This window comes from Tasmannia lanceolata, unplaced genomic scaffold (genome assembly GCF_043159265.1).
Source record: "Tasmannia lanceolata isolate RefF3 unplaced genomic scaffold, GAP_Taslan_0.1 ptg000015l, whole genome shotgun sequence".
NCBI lineage: Eukaryota > Viridiplantae > Streptophyta > Magnoliopsida > Canellales > Winteraceae > Tasmannia > Tasmannia lanceolata.
In genome coordinates, this window is record NW_027518692.1 from 26,395,913 (window position 1) to 26,419,016 (window position 23,104).

Here is a 23,104-nt window from a genome sequence, read left to right on the forward strand (position 1 = left end):
TAGTGGATCGAGTCTAGGATAGCGGTTCTAGATGGTTAGGCATATTAGTTTAGAATAAGGCATCGAACTACGTTGACTCCGATTCTTCCCGAGGCCGGGATACGTAGAGCAGCTGGGATGGACGGCCATCTTGGTCCGAGTCAGGTCGCATTAGAGTTAGGACTCATTTTGTCCAGTAAGGTATAGAGTTGATTTGTGTTGTATGTTTTTGCTGTGTTTTCTTACTTTCATGTACAGATCCTATACATTTATCTGTAACATGCATGTGTTTGCACACCAGAACTTAGACACCCATTAGGCATGTCACTTATAACCTAGTTTTGCTTAGGCGACACTTCTTTCATTTCTTTTATGTGTGTTTATTATTCACCTCCGAGACATGCATGATTAGATAGACGTCTTCTCGGAGATATTGATTCCCATTTCATATGACTTTTGCCCAAAACTCTTCAAAATCATTAAGTAAATGGCATAAGAGACCAGGTGCTTGCACTTGGGCGGATGAGGTGCTCTTCAGACCTTCCGAATTCGTAACCAGCCACAAACCCCCTTTTATATCTCTGGTTATCCGTTGCAACAGAGCATAGTATGGGATCCTTGGCCCACTTCCTTGGATGTCGACTCTTCTTTGTTTAAGGTACGCCTCGAATCTGGGCTAGTCCCCGAATCGAGAGGTATCTCCCTTTGTATCGCCACTCATGCTGTGAGAGGCACTTCTTTCGAGAGTTCCTTGGTAGAGCTCTCCATTCACGTGGATGATCCTGAGACTGTTAGCGCGTGGGGCACGTCCCCTGCCACCCCTCTCTCGGATCAGGGTCCACAATATTTAAAACATATTTGTCCTTTAGAACAGTTCTGCATTTAACTCTAGCATTCCTCATCTTTCATCTATACTTCACCTGGGGGTTGGAACAATAAAACAAGAAAAAAAAAAGGGTGAGCTCAAATAGCCCAGTAGGGTATAAACAACAAGTGATGTAGAATTGTCAAGCTCATAAGAACATGATATTTCGCAGATAGGACATCTCACATTATAAACATGGAAAGAAAGAATAAGCACAACATACTTTCCAAACGTATAGAGAAAACTTACAGAACTTGATATCAAGAATTATATATATAGAATTATATATATAGATTTCATTAAGCATAGATGCTTTCATTCATAGCTATATCTCGGTCCATTCATAGCCATACTTCGGCTCATAATCCTTTAGATTTACACTCTCTAGAGTCGTCTTTACCCACGTGCACATGGAGGACTATAACGCGTCCACCCGTCATCATATCATAACTCAGTCTATATTCAGAATTAGGGTATCACAAGATAAACTCTAAACATAAACATATCTCACGGAAACAAGGTTCGAGGATACAAAATAGAATTATAGCTTTATCAGTAAAATCATTTATCTGAAAGGAATGGGGTCTGAAAGAAAGGATCCCCTTGGATTCTCATCAGTTGTGGATCTTAGAAGGATAGAAACTCTTATAGCAATTGCGTATCAAGAGAATCAAAGAATATGAAATATTCACATCCAGTATATCAAAAGAGAATCAATGGAAGAAAACCCTTACATATAGCAACAGAGAATCAATGGAAGAAAACCCTTACATATAGCAAAAGAGAATCAATGGAAGAAAACCCTTACATATAGTTTTCCGGTCACAGGTTTGTTTGAGCTTACACCTTGGAGTGGATAACCTGTAAATATATTCTAATTTTATCAAATTCATGTTTTAAGGCAGTGTCCTTTCTGTCCAGGTAATGTCCATCTATGTCCAAAATAATGTTCCCTGTGTTCAGTGTTCTTTCTATTAAATTTTTAAGATCATGGGGCCCAGCATGCACTATTCATATGAACCCCACATGTTACTATTCATGTGGACCCCACAGGTTACTATGCTCAGCAGTTCATCATTCTTTGATTTAGTTTATTTCTTGGCTACTATGCTCAGCAGTTCGCCTTTCTTTGATTAAAGTTTACTTTACGGTTACTATGCTAGCATTTCACCGTTCAAATAAGATGGGCTACTATGCTCAGCAGTTCGCCTTTCTTTGATTAAAGTTTACTTTACGGTTACTATGCTAGCATTTCACCGTTCAAATAAGATGATAAAACTTGCACAATCTATAGCGAGTTATCGCCTCTTATGCATACTTTATCCTAATATTTACATAGGTGGTAGAACCAACCATATTACCCATAATAAATACTTTAACTATCTATATGAAAGACTTACCTTGGTAGTGATGAATGGATTTCCTTTTCCTTCTCCTCTCTCTCTTTTTCCCTCTCTCTTACTCTTTCTTCTCTCTCGTTCTCTTTTCTCTCTCTCTTTCTTTTTTCTTCTTCTTCTCTTCCTCTATTTATAGGTATTTTTTCAACTACAGTCTTAAATTCACAACTACTCTCTTAAATGCTTTTACAAAAATATAGGAATAGTAAAGGTATAAATAAATGAATAGTAAAGGCTGCTTGAATAGTAACAGGATGATTAATATTATTTAATTATTATTTTCGTTGGTGAAGCGCAACTACTCATTAATGATAGTGGTTGTGGAGTGACCCGCTTAACCAATGAGTTAATGAAAGTGGTTGCGGTGTGTCCTTCTGGTAGTGGTTCCCATTAGTGATGGGTCCCGCTGGCGTTGGGTCCCGCTATTTGTGGGTCCTGCTTGTTGTGGGTCCCACTGGTGGTAGGACCCGTTGTGTGGGGCCCGCTGATGTGGGACCCACTGTTGGTGGGACCCGCTTGTGAATAGTACTCGGTGGGTCCTACTGTGAATAGTAATTTTGAATAGTTTATCTCAATAGTGAACTTGCATAGTATTTCTGCATAGTAATCTTACGTAGTATTTCTGCATAGTAATCTTGCATAGTGACTATTGTGAATAGTAATTATGAATAGTGACTATTGGTAATTTTTAATATGTGTAAGTATCTACTCATTTTTAGTTGACATCTGGGGCAGTGGTTTAGTGGTAGGAAGCCGTTCAATCCTCGCTCAGCGTTGGGTTCGAATCGCGTACGCCCCATTATGCCAGATGTCCTCATGCCCGATTAACTCGGGGAAAAATGAGTAATGACCGTTGATTACCCACCTATGAGGCCATTTTTATTTATATATATATATATATATATATATATATATATATATATATATATATATATATATATATTACCGGTTATTACACCGGGCCCTAATTGACCCTAGTGCAAACACCTATTAAGAGTGCCAAAAATAAAGCAACCACTTATCTTATGGAACAAAATGATTAATAAACAGAGAAAGGGAACAAAATAAGACAATATGAATTCAACAACATGCGGGCAACAGAGACAATTAATAATAATAATCTAAAGAAACATCAATCCAAGATAATAGAAAACATTAGCAAAAGAAACATGCACAGATGGTTCAATTCTATAATAGAAAACACAGAGTCGGGGTACCCGATGCATTAACCCAAAACCCGCCCGACCTGAGTCAGGGTAAAAAAAAATGAACCCTGACCCGCCCTCAGGGTTAGAAAATTCAGCCCTGACCCTGTTCGGGCTCAGGGCAGGTCAGGGCTGACAGGGCCAAACTTGCACCCCTAGACCCAATTCATGGATCTTGCACTAGGATGAAGACGTCAAGCCGTCAAGCAGGACTTTAAAGTCACACTTACATGTACCACGATGACCTATCGTGTGGTGCATGTTGAGCAGAGTTCAAAGTCAAGAAGACTTTAAAGTGACCAATGAAGGGCAGTGTGGTGCATTTTGAGTAGACATCAAAGTCTAGACTTTAAAGTGACCAATGAACGGCAGTGTGGTACATTTTGAGTAGACATCAAAGTCGACAGGACTTTAAAGTCACATTTATGTGTCCACCTGACTTGGAAAATATAAGGTCATTCAATTGTTCCCATTGGTGATAAAGTTTGACATTCAAGTGAACCACCGCGAACCAACCGTGTGCCATACGTTGCCGTTATTGAGCTTATGGGCTAGCACCGTACAAGTGTCTGAAATCCATGTCCTCCCCCAAAAGGAGCCTAGGGTGCGACTCGGGTCAATTTTTGGGAATTCGGGTTGAGCTTTTACCTTAAATTGGGTCGGTTTCAGGTTAGCAAAGCTCAACCCAACTCGACCCAAGTTGCACCCCTAAAAGGAGGGCATGAAGACTAAGGAGGAAGTAAGTCTCACAAGATAATTTTTAGGTCGACATGTCTGAAATCAAGAATTTTGAAATTGCACAGGCAGAAGTGTGGTATGTAACATTTTAGGCAAGATAGAAGCTATGAACTGGATCAAATACAAAATCAGCAGATCCATGATCAAAAATTATTTTATTGTTTAGGCCATGTTTGGCAACAATGGTCTTTTCCCCATGGAATATTAGATTACCCAATGGTGATGAAAGGTGGTTAGAGGGAGATACCGGAGAGGGATTGAGTGAGGACAGAGCAAGGAAATGCTGAAATTGCTACAAGAAAAGTTGTAATTACCGGTGGATATTCACAGCCGGCCTTAAAACCCGTCATTAAATATCAATTTTCCCCAGCGGTCATAATTAATCCCCCGGCATATAACAAAGAGTCCCCACACAAGATAGTAAATCCACCAGAGGATTCACCGATGGTTATGATCGTTAGTGCAAACGTATATTAACCGGCGGTCATAAGTTAAATCCCTCTTTAATTTCTCCCTCTTCGAGTTGAGAAACCCTAACCGTTTTACATCTATTTTCTTCCCCAATCTATCTAGGGTTCTCATTTGAACCTTTCCCTTTCTCATATCCTTTTCATTTTAACCTTTTCCCTTTCTCAGATCCTTTCCAATTTAGAAAAAAGAAGAGGAGAAGATACTTTCGTTTTACATCTAGGGTATCTCTTTTCTTCCAAAACGAAACAGCATTTCATCGGGGTTTCATGTGTGGAACACTAAATTCCACCCATCTCAGCTATATATGGTTATCCTTATTACTATGCAATAAATAGGTGGAGAGAGAAACAACCATTTATTATTGGTGGTTGCCACCACTGACCTTATGGGCTAACAAAATGCAAGCGCATTCTCATCAATCCATATTTTACAAGTACAAAACTATAGGCATTAAAAAGTTTCAGAGAGGAGAGGAGAAAAATATAAGGATGACGTATTGAGTGCATGTGCCTCACGTTCAAGATAATAGAGTAGAAAATCAAAGGGGCCGATGAAAAAGGAAGAAACTTACCTGTCATAGGGAATCAAAAGAATAAAGCGACGTAAGAAACACGAGGGAATCTCTACTTAGAAAAGGCCCCATGTGACCCGCGCTTGTGTTGAGAAATAATATATGTATATGTACACATGTAATACAAACAAATACACGTACATATATAGAATTTATCCAGGATTCCAAGGCAATATCTTAAAATTTATATAGGGAAATGATATCACCACTACCATATTTTGATTATAGCACTCCTTACTTTATTAAAAAGTATGTGGCCGCACCATATGATGACCTAAGCCGTCCATTAGATGGGCCACAACCTAAAGAGGTTGTGACCCAAAAATCATTTCCATAGGCTGATCCTAATTAACCCTGTGATCTATAGACGGTCAGGATTAACCCTCTAATATTCAGTCTCCCTATAGATAGGATGGTTAGGATCAACCTATGGAAATGATTTTTTGGGCACAACCTATTTAGGCTGTGGCCCATCTAATGGCCGGAAGGTTTGGGTTTGGATCATCCTATGGTGCGGGCCATACAGTACTTTTTTAATAATGGTGTTGATATCATTTCCTTTTATATATTGATAAGAAAAAATAGTTACAAGAGGTGGACATAAAATCTTACCTCTAACCCATCAAGATACAAGAACAGGAAAAATAAAAACCAATTCACAAAGAAACAACCAATATTTCTTTAGCACAAATAAGAAATATATAATTGGTCGCATTTAACCCGATCCTAATAAACTACATTAATGGTGGTTTCTCAAGCTGTTCGCAATAGAATTACCTTCCCTGAAAATGTGTGATATAACAAAATCCATAGCAGAAAGAATATTTAGTTAGCAATACAAAAATGCCTAGCGATTAGAAGTGGTGACTAATTACTATATGTTTGTACATAGACACACACACACACATAGGAAGAAGCATAGGATGAAGAAAATGGACAGGGAGACATTGTTCTTCAAAACCATAAATTTAGGCCTTTCCATATGAAAGGCTACTGATATTGGCACTACCATGTTTTAATAATTGCACTAACTCAGCATGTCTTTTCTTCTTTAGTTCGCTTCTAAGTAGGGGTGTCAACGGATCCACTCCAGATTGGATCCACCTGTGTCTTAGTCACGACCTATTCACATCCCTTATCAGTGATCAAATTCGGAGTGTTCGTCGGATCTTACTTCCTGTTTCTCGGTCATATTCCATTTCAAATCGGAACGCCCTAGTCGGTCCTACTTACATTGTACATAGTTAAAGTTCTTAGAAGAGGGCAAGGGTGTCATGTTAGGGGTTCCACACAAAAGCGAAAGATCCCACATTGGAAATGTGAAAAGGCTGTGGATGGGCTTATAAGGACTTAGGCACCCTCCCCTTAATGACTAGGTTTTATGGGTGAGTTCTACCCAGGTTCCGACCAAGCGGTATCAGAGCCGGGGCATGATAACCCGGTGTGCCTTCGAGAATGGAAAAATCCCACAGGGAAGATCCTGGTAACCCCAGTATGTCTCCAAGGATGAAAAAAAATCCCTCAGGGAAGATCTCGTAATACCACCCTGCTCCCATGTGGTGGGGCAAACTTATCGAGGTTGCTTCCTCGTGGAGGGGAAGATTGTTGGGGTGCCACACAAAGGCAAAAGATCCCACATCGAAAAATGAAAGGCTGTGGATGGGCTTATAAGGATTTGGGCACCCTTCCCTTAACGGGTAGCTTTTATGGGTGAGTTCTACCCAAGGTTTTAAATTTCGGTTTTGGTACCAATTTCAGGCCCCATCGAAATCCGAAATTTAGGGCCGAAATTTGGTATTTCAGTTCGAAATTTCAGCCGAAATTTTGTAACATTTAAAAAAAATGACTTAAATTGAAATTTCGTACCGAATCGGACTGAAATTCAGGAATTTCGGTCCGAAATTTAGTAAAGGGCGAAATCCGAAATTTTGCCAAATTTCAGTTTCGGTCCCACCGAATTTCGGAATTTCGGCCGAAATTAAAAACCATGGTTCTAACTAGGTCCCAACACGACCGTGAGCGGCAATGATGACGACAACTTGAACCAGCAGCCTAGTAGGTTAGGGAGTTGGGGTCAATGGTTAGAGAAAGACCAGAGGGTGACTCGAGACTTGAGAGGGATAAATGACAAAATACTCAAAATAAGAATTGTTTAAAAAAAAAACATATACCTAGTTATTTTCCTAAAATACCCATAAAATAGTATATAAAGTAATAAAACGTTAGAAGACATGCATTTTCCTAAAGTAGTATAATAAATCGGATCTAGTACAGTCCTACAGCTTTTTATAAGATGTCTCGATCCAATTGGTAATAATTTCGAATGCTAATAGGAATATCCGGGTCCATTGACACTGATACTTCTCAAAGCTTTTTTAGGATGAATGTTTTAATAAATGACAACATGGTAGTGCCAACATCTGTACCCATGAGCGGATCTAGGGGGGTCCCCCTAAGATTATGAAAATTTTCCAGCGGATCTAGGGGGGTCCCCCTAAGATTATGAAAATTTTCCATCAGTACCTGTTTATATAGGTAATGCATCCATCCCTCTCTCTAATGCCCTCCCCTTTCTCTCCTGACCAACTAAAGTCTTCTTGTTTTTTAATATTATTCTCAGACCAAGTACAAAGTACTAAAAGAAAATTCCAACTAAAGTCTTCTTTTTTTAATATTATTCTGACGAAGTACAAAGTACCAAAAGAAAATTCCAACTAAAGTCTTCTGTTTTTTAATATTATTCTGACCAAGTACAAAGTACCAAAAGAAAATTCTGCATTAAAGGCAGAAGGCAGAAGGCAGAAGGCAGAAGGCAGAAGTAAGAAAAAGCAGAAGTAAGAATTCGGTTTCAGGGAAAAGTAAAACAGAGAAGGATGTTTTTGCACTACGTGAGGATACGAGTTCACTACCTTGTCTTTTGTGCAGGTGTCACAACAAAGAATTTCATCTCTAACTTGCAAAACGAAATCCCCTTTTGCGAGCACCCCAATGGGATTTTATATATGTGTGTAGTCCATTGGATTGCCTTATAGACACCTGTATAGATAGGAGGGTTAGGATGATCCCGTGGAGATGATTTACACGGTGTAGCCTATTTACGTTGTAGCTCAACAAATGAACGATTTGGATTATCCTAGTATTTCAGGTTCGCCACAACATGTAAAATTTTAGGAATTATTGAAATTTTCAAAGTAAAAAGCAATTCTATTTTATTTTATTTTAGTTTTTTTCCATTTTTTTTTGGGGGTGAGAGTGGGGCTTGGAATTTATTAAATCTCTAGCATTCTTGGGACATGCATGGGTGTAAAATAGTGGACCCCACGCATGTGTAAATAGTGGGTCCCATTACATCAAAATATGAAGTGTAGAGGTAAGCGAGGGCCCATAACGTGCTACATGAGACATCCTCTTGGCTCCACCCTCAAGCAAATTTGACCCCCTTCAAGAAAATTCCTGGCTCTGCCCCTGTCTGACTATCTGTAGCCATATAAAATTGTTGCTTTACGTAAATAAGACAACCTGACATGATTAAATGCCCATTTTTAAGGAAGTCTATACCAGCCATATGCGTATTTTATCATAAAATAATATAACATGCCAAAGAAATTTGATATTTCCACCTCGTTCGCAGCATTTCGGTATGCAAAAAAGCATTACCAATACCTTTGATAATGCCATCGGTTTATATTGCTAAATTTGTAATCCCAACTTCCCACCAGCAACACATACAAGAGGAATAATAGAATACAGAAACAAATTCAGGTAAGATCTTAGTCTAGTTTTTTTAAATGGGTACTATAAGACGGAGATTGTGCCCGTGAGATATTATATATTTCAATGGGTACTATAGATTGGAGGGTTAGGATCATCTTAAGGAAATGATCAACCTCTTTAGCTCGTGGACCAACAAATGAATGACTTGGATCTCCAAGGCCGTACAATACAATTTGAAAAATAATGGACTAATGGGCCACACAATATAAAATCTCCCTATAAGAGGATAGATATTTGGAACTTTTTCCAACACCTTTAGATGATACACGGTTGACTGTATTTACAGATTAGTATCAAGAATCATTACAAATTACAAAGAGATCTGGTTGATGATGCCAAAATCCGGATTTGGGCGTCAGGCGAGCGCTATCGGCAAAACCAGCAGCTTAGGTTGGTAGAGCTCCTATTCATGGATGCCTACACTCATAGAAAACAACGTTAGAAGAGCCCCGGAGTGGGGACTCGGGGGCATCCTCCGACGCTCAAGTCAGATATTGGTATCACAGATATCTAAGCAAGACTAATAGAGATAAACATACTTATGGGGGGGAGAAGATTGTCATTTACGATTGAGCAAGGGGGTACCTTTTATAGGCTTAGAGTTCTTACACCATATTTTGGTGTACAAGCCATATGTCCTTGTGCATGCCACGTTTTTAGCATGTTTGCCACTTGTCGGTGTGCTTGCCATGCATTAGCATGTATGCCATGTGTCTAAAGTAAAAGAGGAATTTATTTATTTTTCCCCCAACACTTGTCTTTATACTCTCCTTGATCATAATTAGATTCCTTTGGTATAAGGGTGACACGTGGCGGGATCTAACGGTCCTACTGTATTTTCTCCCTATCACTGGTTGTTCCAAGAAGCAACCCAACAAGATGAGAAAAAAGGAAAAAAATAATAGATAAAGCAAACAAAGGGATACGCAATATCTTATATGATTTGTATAATGATATCTAGACCTGGCAAACGGGTGGGTCGGGCCGGGTCAACCCGCGGGTGGTGCGGGTGCGGGTCACACGGGTCAGAATTTTGGTGACCCGCGTTTTTGCAGGTCAGAAATTTGGTGACCCGCGCGGCCCGCGGGTGGGCCGGGTCAACCCGCGGGTCACCCGCAAATATATTATGGGATTGTAATTCTTCTGATTTGACGTGATTTGACCGCACCCTAGTTTTTCCCGTAATTGTAATAACTCTACACATGTTTTTCGTATTTTTCTCGTAATTTTATAACTTTATAACCATTTATCCGTAATTTTTCATTTAAAACTTTATAAACTCAGTTATTTTACTTTTCGTTTTGTAATGATTAGTTTTTTTTACTTTTTACTTTTGCTAGAAACCTTCGCCTCTGTGCGCATCTTTGTACAGAGTAGGGGTGGATATGGTTCGGTTCGGTTCGGTTCTGAGGGAAACCCAGAACCGAACCACTCTCAGTCGGTTCTCAAAAAATAGAACCAGAACCGAACCGAACCGAACCTGGAACCGAACCGAACCAGAACCGAATTTAACCGGTTCGGTTCGGTTCTGGGTTTACAACAAGTGAAAAAAATGATTGGTTTTATGTGAGCTTAAGGGGGATTTTGTGTGAGCAAAAAATCACCATTACATGATTTACAATTTTACACCCACAAGTCTACAACTGTTATATATCAAATGACTTGTACTAAACACTAACAGAGTAACAGGCTAGGGGCAACAGGCTGTTAGTACTTAGTAACAAGTAACAACAGTTTTATATGCAAAACAACAAAATGCCTCATACTAAACAGTACACTAACAGGCTGTTAGTAACAACATTTTTATATGAAAAATGCCTTGTACTAAACACTAACAGGCCTCATAAGTGTTAGTATAATAGTAACAACAGCTTTATATGCAAAAATCACAAATACATTCTCATGCTGAATAGCTTTTATGCTCTTTGGCTCCTACTTCAGTACCTGGAAAATATTCAAGAGACCAAAGAGAAATGAACTCTATCTTTTAATTTCTTTTTACTGACAAGCTCACAAATAAGATAATCAAAATAATGCTGAGGAAAAGGAAGCAATCAACAGACATTCAAGATGAATAGGATTTTAAACATCCTTTTACAAACCATCCCAAGCCATCAAAGTGTTGTATCCTAAAAGAACATAGCATCTAAAGTCTAAACATACCAAGCCATCAAAGTTCAGAGTTTAAAGTTGAAACCATAGAAGGATATAGCATCTAAACATCCCAAGCCTCCAAAGTTCAAACATCCTCCAAAGTCCCAAGCCTCCAAAAACATGCACATGATCCAAAAAGAAAAGAGGAAAAAATAAAAAGAAATGCCATCCAATCCTCCAATGTCCAATCTCACAATTCTTTGCATCATTTCCTCCTCAAATCCATAGATATTCTGAAAAATAACATAAATTTAGTATATTAGTATCTGAATAATAAATCAAATATTGCAACTTTGCAAGATAAACTTTTTTAAGCAATAAAATTATTTAGATTTAGATGGTTATGTTGAAGTCATTTACCATAAAAAACATGAGTGAAGTGGCATTTCGACTTTCAAGGTCAATCCAAAGAAAATTCCGTACAATCAACTGAAAAGGTACAATATAAATCAAATTTCGATAAGAATGAAACATTGTGTGAGCTTCCAACAATTAATTATAACATAATAATTGAGTTAACATTAAATAAATAAATAAAATGTTACCTGATTCAAATTCTTCAAGTTCATCTAGCTTTTCTTCTATTTCAATAGGAAGTGGCGAAGCCCGTAACCAATCTTGCCCACAAATCAAGCACTCCACTAACTTAGGGGTTAGAGAACTGCGAAACTGATCAAGAATACGACCTCCGGTGCTGAAAGCCGACTCCGAGGCAACAGTAGATACGGGAATAGCTAGAACATCTCTTGCTATTTGGGAAAGAATTTTGTATCTAGAACTATTCACTTGCCACCAATTCAATATTTCAAATTTTGGGTCTTGACTTTCACAACCTTCCTCCAAGTACCTATCCACCTCAGACTTTACATCCTCACTCTCCTCTTCTTTTAAGAATGCAACAAACTCCGAGTCAACAAACTCCGATTCAACAACCTCCATCTCATTTACATTCTGAACTGTACTAGTACTGGGCGGTGAGGAAATTGATTGGTAATGCATAAAGAGACGATGAAATGCTCCACTTACTCTATCAGTGAGTGCACTAACTTTATCCGAAGTATAAAGTTTAGAGTAACAAAATTTAACATACTTCAATTTAAATCGAGGATCTAATACCACGGCAAGCAATAGCATCATGTTTACTTTATCAATATTCCCCCAATATTTGTCAAATTTTTCTTTCATTTTGAAGGCCATAGTGCTCAAACAAACATCTCCACTTTTTGACAAATCACACAAAAGGCGCTCAATTTTGAAAACTTCATGGAAGTAAGAGTTAGATGTAACATACAAAGACCCAGATAATCGTAGAGTAGCCTCATAGAAAGTTTTCAAAAATTGAGTCAACACTCGGGCATTATCCCAATCTTCAAAAGTAGGAGACCCATCTTTCAACTCTGTCACAAAAAGTACATCTTCATCTTCAAGCCTTTCAAAAGCTTTTCTAAACTTCAATGCAGTTTCCAACATAAGATAAGTAGAGTTCCATCTAGTTGGGACATCTAGGCAAAGAGAGCTCTTATATGTGATTCTCTCTTTCTCCACACAAGACTTAAATCTTCCCAATCTCGATGGAGAACTCCTAATATACCTTACTGCCCCACGAATTCGAGAAATAGATTCGATGACCTCATTTATCCCATCTTTGACAATCAAATTTAATATGTGTGCACAACATCTCATGTGGAAAAACTCACCATTTAAAATGAAACCATTTCTATTGGAATTTTTTTTCTTCAAGTATCCAACAGCTGTATCGTTTGAACTTGCATTATCTACTGTAATTATGCACACCTTTTCTATACCCCATTGTATCATGCATGACTCGACAGCTTGTCCTATTGCCTCACCCTTATGACTAGAAATCACACAAAAGTTTATTATTCTCTTATGTAATTTCCAATCATGATCAATGAAATGGGCTGTAAGACACATATAGGAAAGATTTTGTAAAGAAGTCCATGCATCTGTCGTTAGGGAAACTCTTTGGTTTGTTTTATGCAACAAGTCCTTCATTTTGTTTTTCTCACTGGCATACAATGCCAAACAATCTCTAGCCACTGTACGACGGCCAACTAACTTAAACTTCGGTTGCATGACACTACAAAAATATCGGAAACCCTCTCGTTCCACGAACCTAAAAGGCAATTCATCAGTTATAATCATCTTAGTAAGTGCCTCTTTGCATAACTCTTGGTTGAATTTCCATGCCACAAGACTACTATCTCCTCCTTCTTGTGACACCGATTGATATGAGGAATGTAATAACCGGTAAAATATATATATATATATATATATATATATATATATACAAATAAATAAAAATGGCCTCATAGGTGGGTAATCATTGGCCATTACTCATTTTCCCCCGAGTTAATCGGGCATGAGGACATCTGGCATAATGGGGCGTACGCGATTCGAACCCAACGCTGAGCGAGGATTGAACGGCTTCTTACCACTAAACCACCGTCCCAGATGTCAACTAAAAATGAGTAGATACTTACACATATAAAAAAATTACCAATAGTCACTATTCATAATTACTATTCACAATAGTCACTATGTAAGATTACTATGCAGAAATACTACGTAAGATTACTATGCAGAAATACTATGCAAGTTCACTATTGAGATAAACTATTCAAAATTACTATTCACAGTAGGACCCACCGAGTACTATTCACAAGCGGGTCCCACCAACAGCGGGTCCTACATCAGCGGGCCCCACACAAACGGGTCCCACATCAGCGGGCCCCACACAAGCGGGTCACACCACAAGCAGGACCCACAAATAGCGGGACCCAACGCCAGCGGGACCCATCACTAGTGGGAACCACTACCAGAAGGACACACCGCAACCACTTTCATTAACTCATTGATTAAGCGGGTCACTCCACAACCACTATCATTAATGAGTAGTTGTGAATTTAAGACGGTAGTTGAAAAAATACCTATAAATAGAGGAAGAGAAGAAGAAGAAAAAAAAAAGGAAAGAGAGAGAGAAAAGAAAACGAGAAAGAAGAAAGAGTAAGAGAGAGAGGAAAAAAAGAGAGAGAGGAGAAGAAAAAGGAAATCATCCACTTCATCACTACCAAGGTAAGTCTTTCATATAGATAGTTAAAGTATTTAATATGGTTGGTTCTGTAAGTCTTTCATATAGATAGTTAAAGTATTTAATATGGTTGGTTCTACCACCTATGTAAATAATAGGATAAAGCATGCATAAGAGGCGATAACTCGCTATAGATTATGCAAGTTTTATCATCTTATTTGAACGGTGAAATGCTAGCATAGTAACCGTAAAGTAAACTTTAATCAAAGAAAGGCGAACTGCTGAGCATAGTAGCCCATCTTATTTGAACGGTGAAATGCTAGCATAGTAACCGTAAAGTAAACTTTAATCAAAGAAAGGCGAACTGCTGCGCATAGTAGCCAAGAAATAAACTAAATCAAAGAATGGTGAACTGCTGAGCATAGTAACATGTGGGGTCCACATGAATAGTAACATGTGGGGTCCACATGAATAAGTAACATGTGGGGTCCACATGAATAGTAACATGTGGGGTCCATATGAATAGTGCATGCTGGGCCCCATGATTTTAAAATTTTAATAGAAAGAACACTGAACACAGGGAACATTATTTTGGACATAGATGGACATTACCTGGACAGAAAGGACACTGCCTTAAAACATGAATTTGATAAAATTAGAATATATTTACAGGTTATCCACTCCAAGGTGTAAGCTCAAACAAACCTGTGATCAGAAAGCTAAATGTAAGGGTTTCTTATCGTCTAATTCTCTTTTGCTATATTTGATGTAAAGGTTCCCTATCTTTTGATTCTCTTTTTGCTTAACTTGATGTAAGGGTTTTCTTCCATTGATTCTCTTTTACTATATGTAAGGGTTTTCGTCCATTGATTTTCTTTTGATATATGTAAGAGGTTTCTTCCTTTGATTCTCTTTTACTATACTGGATGAAAGTATTTTCTATTCTTTGATTCTCTTTATACGCAATTGCCATAAGAGTTTCTATCCTTCTGAGATACACAACTGATGAGAAATCCAAGGGGGATCCTTTCTTTCAGATCCCATTCCTTTCAGATAAATGACTTTACTGATAAAGCTATAATTCTATTTGTATCCTCGAAACTTGTTTCTGTGAGATATGTTTATGTTTAGGGTTTATCTTGTGATACCTTAATTCTGAATATGGACTGAGTTATGATATGATGACGGGTGGACGCGTTATAGTCCTCCATGTGCACGTGGGTAAAGACGACTCTAGAGAGTGTAAATCTAGAGGATTATGAGCCGAGGTATGGCTATGAATGGGCCGAGATATGGCTATGAATGAAAGCATCTATGCTTAATGAAGTCTATATATATAATTCTATATATATCAAGTTCTGTAAGTTTTCTCTATACGTTTGGAAAGTATGTTGTGCTTATTCTTTCTTTCCATGTTTATAATGTGAGATGTCCTATCTGCAAAATATCATGTTCTTATGAGCTTGACAATTCTACATCACTTGTTGTTTATACCCTACTGGGCTATTTGAGCTCACCCCTTTTTCCTTGTTTTATTGTTCCAACCCCCAGGTGAAGTATAGATGAAAGATGATGAATGCTAGAGTTGAATGCAGAACTGTTCTAAAGAACAAATATGTTTTAAATATGTATCAACTATGTCTTGAATTAAGATGTAATAAGTTAGACCTAATTTCTGTAAACCCTCTAAACGTCGTTGTTGTATTTGAGATCTTGGGAATAATGAAAGTTTTTAAGAAAGATGATGTAATATTCTTCTACGCACCGAGTTGGTATTTCTCCAAAAATTTGGGGCGTTACAAGGAAAGGAGCTTTTGCCTCTTGTCATGAAAATTGGGATTCTTAGGACAATTTCTAATATGCTTCCATAATGTACTAGTTCCATAACTACTACTATAAGTATAAACACTTTTACAATAATTACAAATTGCCTTTTCAGATTTCCCCCCTTCCTTATTCAAGACTTTAGTAAAGTGCTCCCACACCTCAGATACAAGAGCCTTTTTTTTAGTAGGGCATACCTTTGCAGATTGAGAGCTGACTTCCTCAATAGGATTTGAACCTCCACCATCTCCCATACTTGACATCTAATAAGAAATAAAAACAAGAAAAAAAATCATATCCTTTCATTTATCACACATTTTCAATCAAATAACAAACATTGTAAAGATTATAGATGCTGAAATAATAATGTTCCAATCCACCCAATGCTAAGAACAACATGTAGTATGTACTGTGTACAATTGTACACCAATGGATGGCTGTAAGCCCTAATTTTCGTGACCAAATCATTTACAAAGTGATGGTTGTAAACCCTAATAACTACCCTCAAAGTGACCAAATCTTATTTGATTCTGTTGGCAATCTCTTATCAAATCTATAAGAGCCTCATTTGGATATACCAACGAAAATTATTTTCATATCGTTTTGAAGTTAAATACAATTATCTGCAAACAATGGCTATTAACAGTGCTTAGTAAATTGCTTTCATGGTAATCAAAATTCATCCTAATCAATGTACGTTCCATGTGTCCGTGTTCCGCCACAGGATTGAGCATTTGGGCCCTTGTTCTTCTTCTATCTCAATTCCTTTTGGTTTTCTTAGTATTGAGCTGCATATTTGATTTGCATATGAATGCCCAGATGAAGTTTGATTAGAGCAGCCAATTGATAAAACACTAGGTATTTTGATAGTTTTCACCAGTCATAAAAAGTTATCTGATCGTTTTCAGTACACGTCAACTTTCCAAACTTATCCAACTTTTGTTGAATAATCAGATTAACAAATTTAATGGTAAAATCATCAAGGCAAGAGAAATGACGACGAACAACAGAAATCCTTAGAGCAGACCTAAAATTCGGGAGTATTCTGCAAGGCAAACATCCAAAAACCCCTAGAAGTTCAAGAAAAGATTGAGAAAATTCATTTTTTTTCTATTTAAAATTTTAAATCACACAGAATTGTATGGGGGAGTATTTCATTTAAAATAATAACACAAGTGAATCACAGGATGAGCTGGTCTAGTGCATTAGCTTAGTATTATTGATAGTGAATTAGTGAGTTCAATTCCCACAAGGATAGGTCTTGAAAAAAAAAATATTCAAAAAAAAAATCCTAAGGAGACTAAATAATTTCTCACAAATATATTACCTTTCAAAAAAAAATTCTCACAATATATCAAAAATGTATGCCATGAAAATTTAGCTGGATTAAATGCTAAGATTCAATTATTCTCCAAATTTTGTAACACAAGATGCATTCGCCATAGCCAAACAAATTGCTCAGATCGTGCAATCTTGACCATCCATTTGGAGACAAGAGATTGATGGCTGTGGTCATTTACCCATAGTAATTTACTAATTTTTGGGCCATGGCTAACCAAAATAGTGGGGCCCACGGACTGAATGGCCCGGATCATGGTACCATTGTGTCGCTATGCCCAAATATCCCCATCAGAGGGAATGAGGGATGTTGGTGAAAGCTCTGAAAATTGATGCCCATCAAAGGGTGTCTTCAACAGACTTTGTGCCTTAGTTTTTTCAACGTAAACAACCCACAAATCCGAAAAAAATACATAGAAGGGGAGAGATATATTTAGAGACAGAGAGAGTGAGAGAGATTACCTTTGTAAGGATGCTTTGGATCCTTTGTGGAAGAGAAAGTGGAGGCGCAGAGAGGGAAATCGAGGCCGGATTGGCCGGACAAAGTGGCGAAGAGTGGAGGCGCAGAGAGGGAAAGGGTTTGCAGCCAAAGTAGATCTAGGGTTTTTCTTCTTTCTTTTGTAAAGAATTAAGACTTAAGAGCTTAAAGAATGATATCAGCACCCCTTTTTTGATGGCCTCAATAATGTCAAACATTAACAACACAAGTAAATAATGTTATCAACACCCCCTCTTTTTTAAGCATTTCACTGATTTTATATAACATAAGTAATACGTATTACGATAATACGATTTCACTATTTCGATTTTCGTATGGTATTTTCCGGTTCGGTTCGGTTCTCGGTTCCATGTCCCCAAACCCAGAACCGAACCGATCGCCACCGGTTCCCAGATTTGGGAACCAGAACCGAACCGGGTCCACTCAGAACCGAACCGAACCGAACCGAAGCACCCGGTTCGGTTCGGTTCTTCGGTTTTACCCGGAACCATGTCCAGCCCTAGCACAGAGTATTACCACCTATTAAAAAACAAAAAAAACGAAATGTTATCAACACTACTGAGGGCACTCTCACTTTATTAAAAGTATGGTATGGCCCACACCATCGGATGATCCAAACCGTCCATTAGATGGGCCATAGCCAAAATAGGTTATACTCCAAAAATCATTTCCATCTGATGATTTCCCAAGTGCTGATAACATTCTCCAATAAATTCTTAAAAATTACTTTAAAAATGCGGGTGCCCGCGGGTACCCACGGGTTTACCCGGCCCAACCCATGTTTTTGCGGGTTGGGTTGCCCGCGGGTCAAATTTTGGCGGGTCACTAAAACCTAGACCCGTGCCCGCAAATTTGCGGGTGGGCCGGGTCGACCCGCGGGCATGGGTCGGTTTTGCCAGGTCTAATGATATCATATCCTCACCAGTCATGACCTACGCCTAGATCCATTAATCTTGTTTTATTTTGATCTCTGTAGCCTTTGACTGATCCAACGGATGAGATCATTTTGCATGAGTCTTGGGCCCACCATATGAATAATTTTTATATGGAAAGCGCGAGTGCCACAGTAAATTGAAAATTCCCTCAATTGGAAATATATATATCTGTTACAATCAAATTATTTTGGAGCAGAATCTAATTAATTTGTATGGTCAATAGGTCAAATTAAAGAGTCAAATTACATATATAAACTTGTTGTTTCCAAATCTCGTGTTCCACGTGAAAGGCAACACAGCTCAGCACAGTGGGAATCAGAGACATTAATTAAAAAATAAAACCCATGTGAAGTTGTGAGCCCAAAAGGTCGGTTCCAAGAAAAAAAATGTAAAAATGGTTTTTTTATTCACCCAATATACTATTCCATTAAAGTGGCATAGTAACTCTGCCACTATATAAATCCATGGAGGGAACTAGCTGGGAGCATCTCTCTTCTTCCATCTAACAAAGAGTGAGGCAAGAGTCATCTAAGAAGGAGCAAAGTAATGGGGATTGAAGCAACACAAGTGCTGAAAAATCAAGAGCTAGATGATCTTGCTCTAGTTTGGAGCCACATAGTGGCATCCATGGACTCTCTAGTCCTCAAATGGGCACTTGACCTTGGCATTGCGGACATTATCCACGGGCACGGTGAACCCATGACTCTTTCTCAATTGGGTGCTTCTTTGCCCGTGCCTTGCGGTAACTACGACAATCTTCGACGTTTGATGCGCTACTTAGTGCACATGAGGCTCCTCCACACCCAAGGAGATGATATGTATCATCTCACTTCAGCATCAAAATTCATCCTTGTTGAGGACCCAAAGACCTTAGCCCCATTTGCTCGACTTATACAGCAAGGGGACGCCGACAAGTGGCACGCACTTGGCTCTTTGTTGGAAACAAAGGCAACTACCTCGACTTTCGAGGCGGTGAATGGAGAAGACATGTGGAGCTATGCGGCTAGGAATGCTGAACATAACAAGCTCTTCAATGAGGCCATGGCTTCGGACGCCCGATTAGTGACCCCAGCCCTGATTGATGGTTGTAGGGACATTTTCAGAGGGATCAAATCTTTGGTGGATGTTGGTGGAGGCACAGGCACGGCCTCTAGGGGAATTGCCAAGGCATTTCCACATATAAAGTGCAGTGTCCTTGATCTTCCTCACGTTGTGGAGACGATACCGGACTACCCCGAGGTGGATCGTGTGGCCGGCGACATGTTTTCTTTCATACCCCGCAACGACGCAGTTATGATGATGGTGAGTATATTTTACTTTTTTGCTTTATTTTCTTCATGTCGAATTTCGTTGAGTATAGCTAATAAATAATAATAAGGCTATTGGTGATGGTCTGCTGTTAAAAGAACCTACTCTCTTGTAGTGTAGCTATGAACATGGTTTTAAATTTTGATCAAAATCCGAAATTTTGGATTTCGGTGGGGACCGAAACCGAAATTTTCCGAAATTTCATTTTTTGCCATTTACCAAATTTCGGTAATTTCGGTCCGAATTTTCGTTTAAATGCCATTATTTAGTTTTTTTAAAAAAGTGTTACAAAATTTCGGATTTCGCCGAAATTTCAGTTTTTCGGTGGGGTCCGAAACAGTTACAAACCGAAATTTTAAACCATGGCTATGAAAAAGATACAAACGTTATGATGAACTGCAACTCAATGTCCTCTGATTGCTATTTATATTGAATATAAACTTTTACATGACTATTTTGAGATAGTCTACATTTACATGAGATATTTCATCTATTAATAATAAGAGTACTGTTTTGTTAATGGTATGTATCATGTGTTGCTTGTAGAAAATACTGCACGATTGGGATGATGAGGACTGTGTGAAGATTTTGAAGAGATGCAAGGAAGCCATACCAGAAGAGGGAGGGAAGGTGATTATAGTCGACATTGTATTAGATATTGATGAAGGTCATGAGATCACTCTCACCCGATATGCCTTTGATGTGATAATGATGATATCTACTGGTGGTAAGGAGAGGACTGAGAAGGAATGGAGAAGGCTAATCTTCAACGCTGGATTCAATCACTGTGAGATAACACCCATTAACGCTCTGCAATCAGCTATTGTCGCATCTCCTTAATCCCATGCCTTATCTTCTCTAGTTGTGTTTTGTTTGTTTCTCTCTTCATCTCTTGTATTGCTGGGCTGTTGTGACTTATGACTATATTGTCCTTTGAGATAGTACAGCTCATTGTCATTTTTGAAGAATGCTGACCTGATTAACAAGGTTAAAATGGTCACAAAATTAAAGGTTTGCAACTTATTAGATAAATGCCATTTGCGATCGACGCTAGCAAATCCCCTATTATTAAAATGGTTTCACTAATATCCATTGAATACTTCATATTAAATTAATTTTTGTTTTGACAATTATACATCAAAATATTACAGAGGGTTTACTATGAAAACACAATCCCGATTTCTTTGCCAAAACAATCCACTAAATTCTGAAATGGAAAACACTTCTAAAACTGGATTCCTTGTTGGAAAAATCGAAGGGATGAGATTGACGGAACGATTTGGCCATTCTCACCAAAGTTTTTGCACTTGTGGGGATATGGGCTCCCTTTGTTTGTCTTTTGCTCACGTGTCACGATAGAGGATCCCGTGCTTTTTTTCCAGCACGGGATCCTGTTTTCCTGCCAACCCTCTTCCGAAATTGATCTACAATGCATATGATAGTAATTCAAAAAAAAACTAACAAACTATGAATTGGCACGTATTTACACCCATTTTGGAGTTTAATCGGTCATAATTTACCAAGAAACGCCATCCATTGAAAGCAATGACTATAGTGTCAAGTCCCGTCAAGGAGGGACCGCCCTTGTTATTTGATCCAACAGTAGCTCATTTTTCAAGTGGCTGCTGTTGGATCGTACCGCCTTCTCGGGGCTTGACGCTTGGGCACGAGTCTTGCCTACGAAAGCTTTGAGTAATTGGTTTTTCACACTTTCCTTTGCCATTTGTTTTCTTTCCATGGAAATTTTCCCATAGAAATTTTCCCATAGAAAAGTTCTTTAGAAATTTTTTCTATAAGAACGCATCATGATGGATAATTGAGTACATAGCATAGGTAGGGCCAATCATTTTACAACACATGTTTTGATAAGGCGTGGCCCATCATTTTATACCCTTGCATTGAATGGGTAGGCCCAACATTTTGCACCATGTTTTGATATGGTAGGGCCCACCATCTCTACCCAAACCCATGCATATGATGGGGACCACCATTTTATACCTATATTTGGGCCCACCTTCTCCACCAAAAAGCATGTATAAAGAGGGGCCTAGCATTTTGCACCTTATGTTTTGATGGGGTGGGGCTATTATTTTACACCCAGGCATATGCTATTCATGGACCGAGAATGCTAGTCCACAAAACAGAGCTATTAGTTCATTCAATGAATGTGCAAGGGTGGGCCCACCATAATATGTTCACCTTATTCATGGGTAGCTGATATATCAGTCGATATCCTATATATGTAGGGATGCAACTCGGGTCGGATTGGGTCGGGTTGAGGCCAACCCGAACCCGACCTGACCCGAGGAACCCTTTTTGCCAACCCGAACCCGACCGCCCCGAGTTTAACCCGACCCAACCTGAGATTTTAAACTAAAAAAATTTATTAAAAATGTCAGGTTGACTAGAGTCGAGTTGCCCAAGCCCTCAACCTGAACCCGACCCGAACTCAACCTGGGTTGAAAAAACTCAACCCGAACCCGACCCAAACTCAACCCAGCCCGACTTTTTTCCGGGTTGAACCCGTCAGGTTCGGGTTGAGCCCGCCCAAGTTGCACCCCTATATGTATGGTTGTTTTTTGTATTAAAAATAATATAAATTAGAAAAAATAAATATTAGCCAATACATCGGACCAATGGTAATATATCAATATCGGCTAATGTCAGATATGGCTGATGTATCAGACATTTCAGACTTTGCATTAGAGTCAGTCATACCAATGGACCCCAAGTAGGGCAGTATCGAGTCAAGTCTAGCTTCAATTGAGTATGTTTGGAATTTTTATACCAGACATTTCAGACCTTTCGTTAGAGTCAATCACACCAATGAGGCCCCGATTAGGGCAGTATTAAGTCAAGTGTAGCTTCAATTGAGTCTTAATTTATATCAGACATTTCAGGTCCTGCCTTAGGCTCAGTCATACAAATGGAGCCCGAAGTAGGGCAGTATTGAGTCTGAGTCTAGCTTCAATTTAGTCTTTAAATTTATCAGGC

At 38.7% G+C, this 23,104-nt stretch overlaps 1 protein-coding gene across 1 annotated transcript; it reads left to right on the forward strand.

Moving 5' to 3' along the window:
- The first annotated feature begins 19,314 nt into the window (after positions 1-19,314).
- LOC143846770 ((RS)-norcoclaurine 6-O-methyltransferase-like) lies at positions 19,315-21,078 on the forward strand. Its single transcript, XM_077355326.1, has 2 exons — positions 19,315-20,104; positions 20,657-21,078. The coding sequence occupies exons 1-2, from the start codon at positions 19,349-19,351 to the stop codon at positions 20,948-20,950; spliced, it is 1,050 nt and encodes a 349-aa protein (XP_077211441.1). The 5' UTR covers positions 19,315-19,348; the 3' UTR covers positions 20,951-21,078.
- Positions 21,079-23,104: the final 2,026 nt, after the last annotated feature.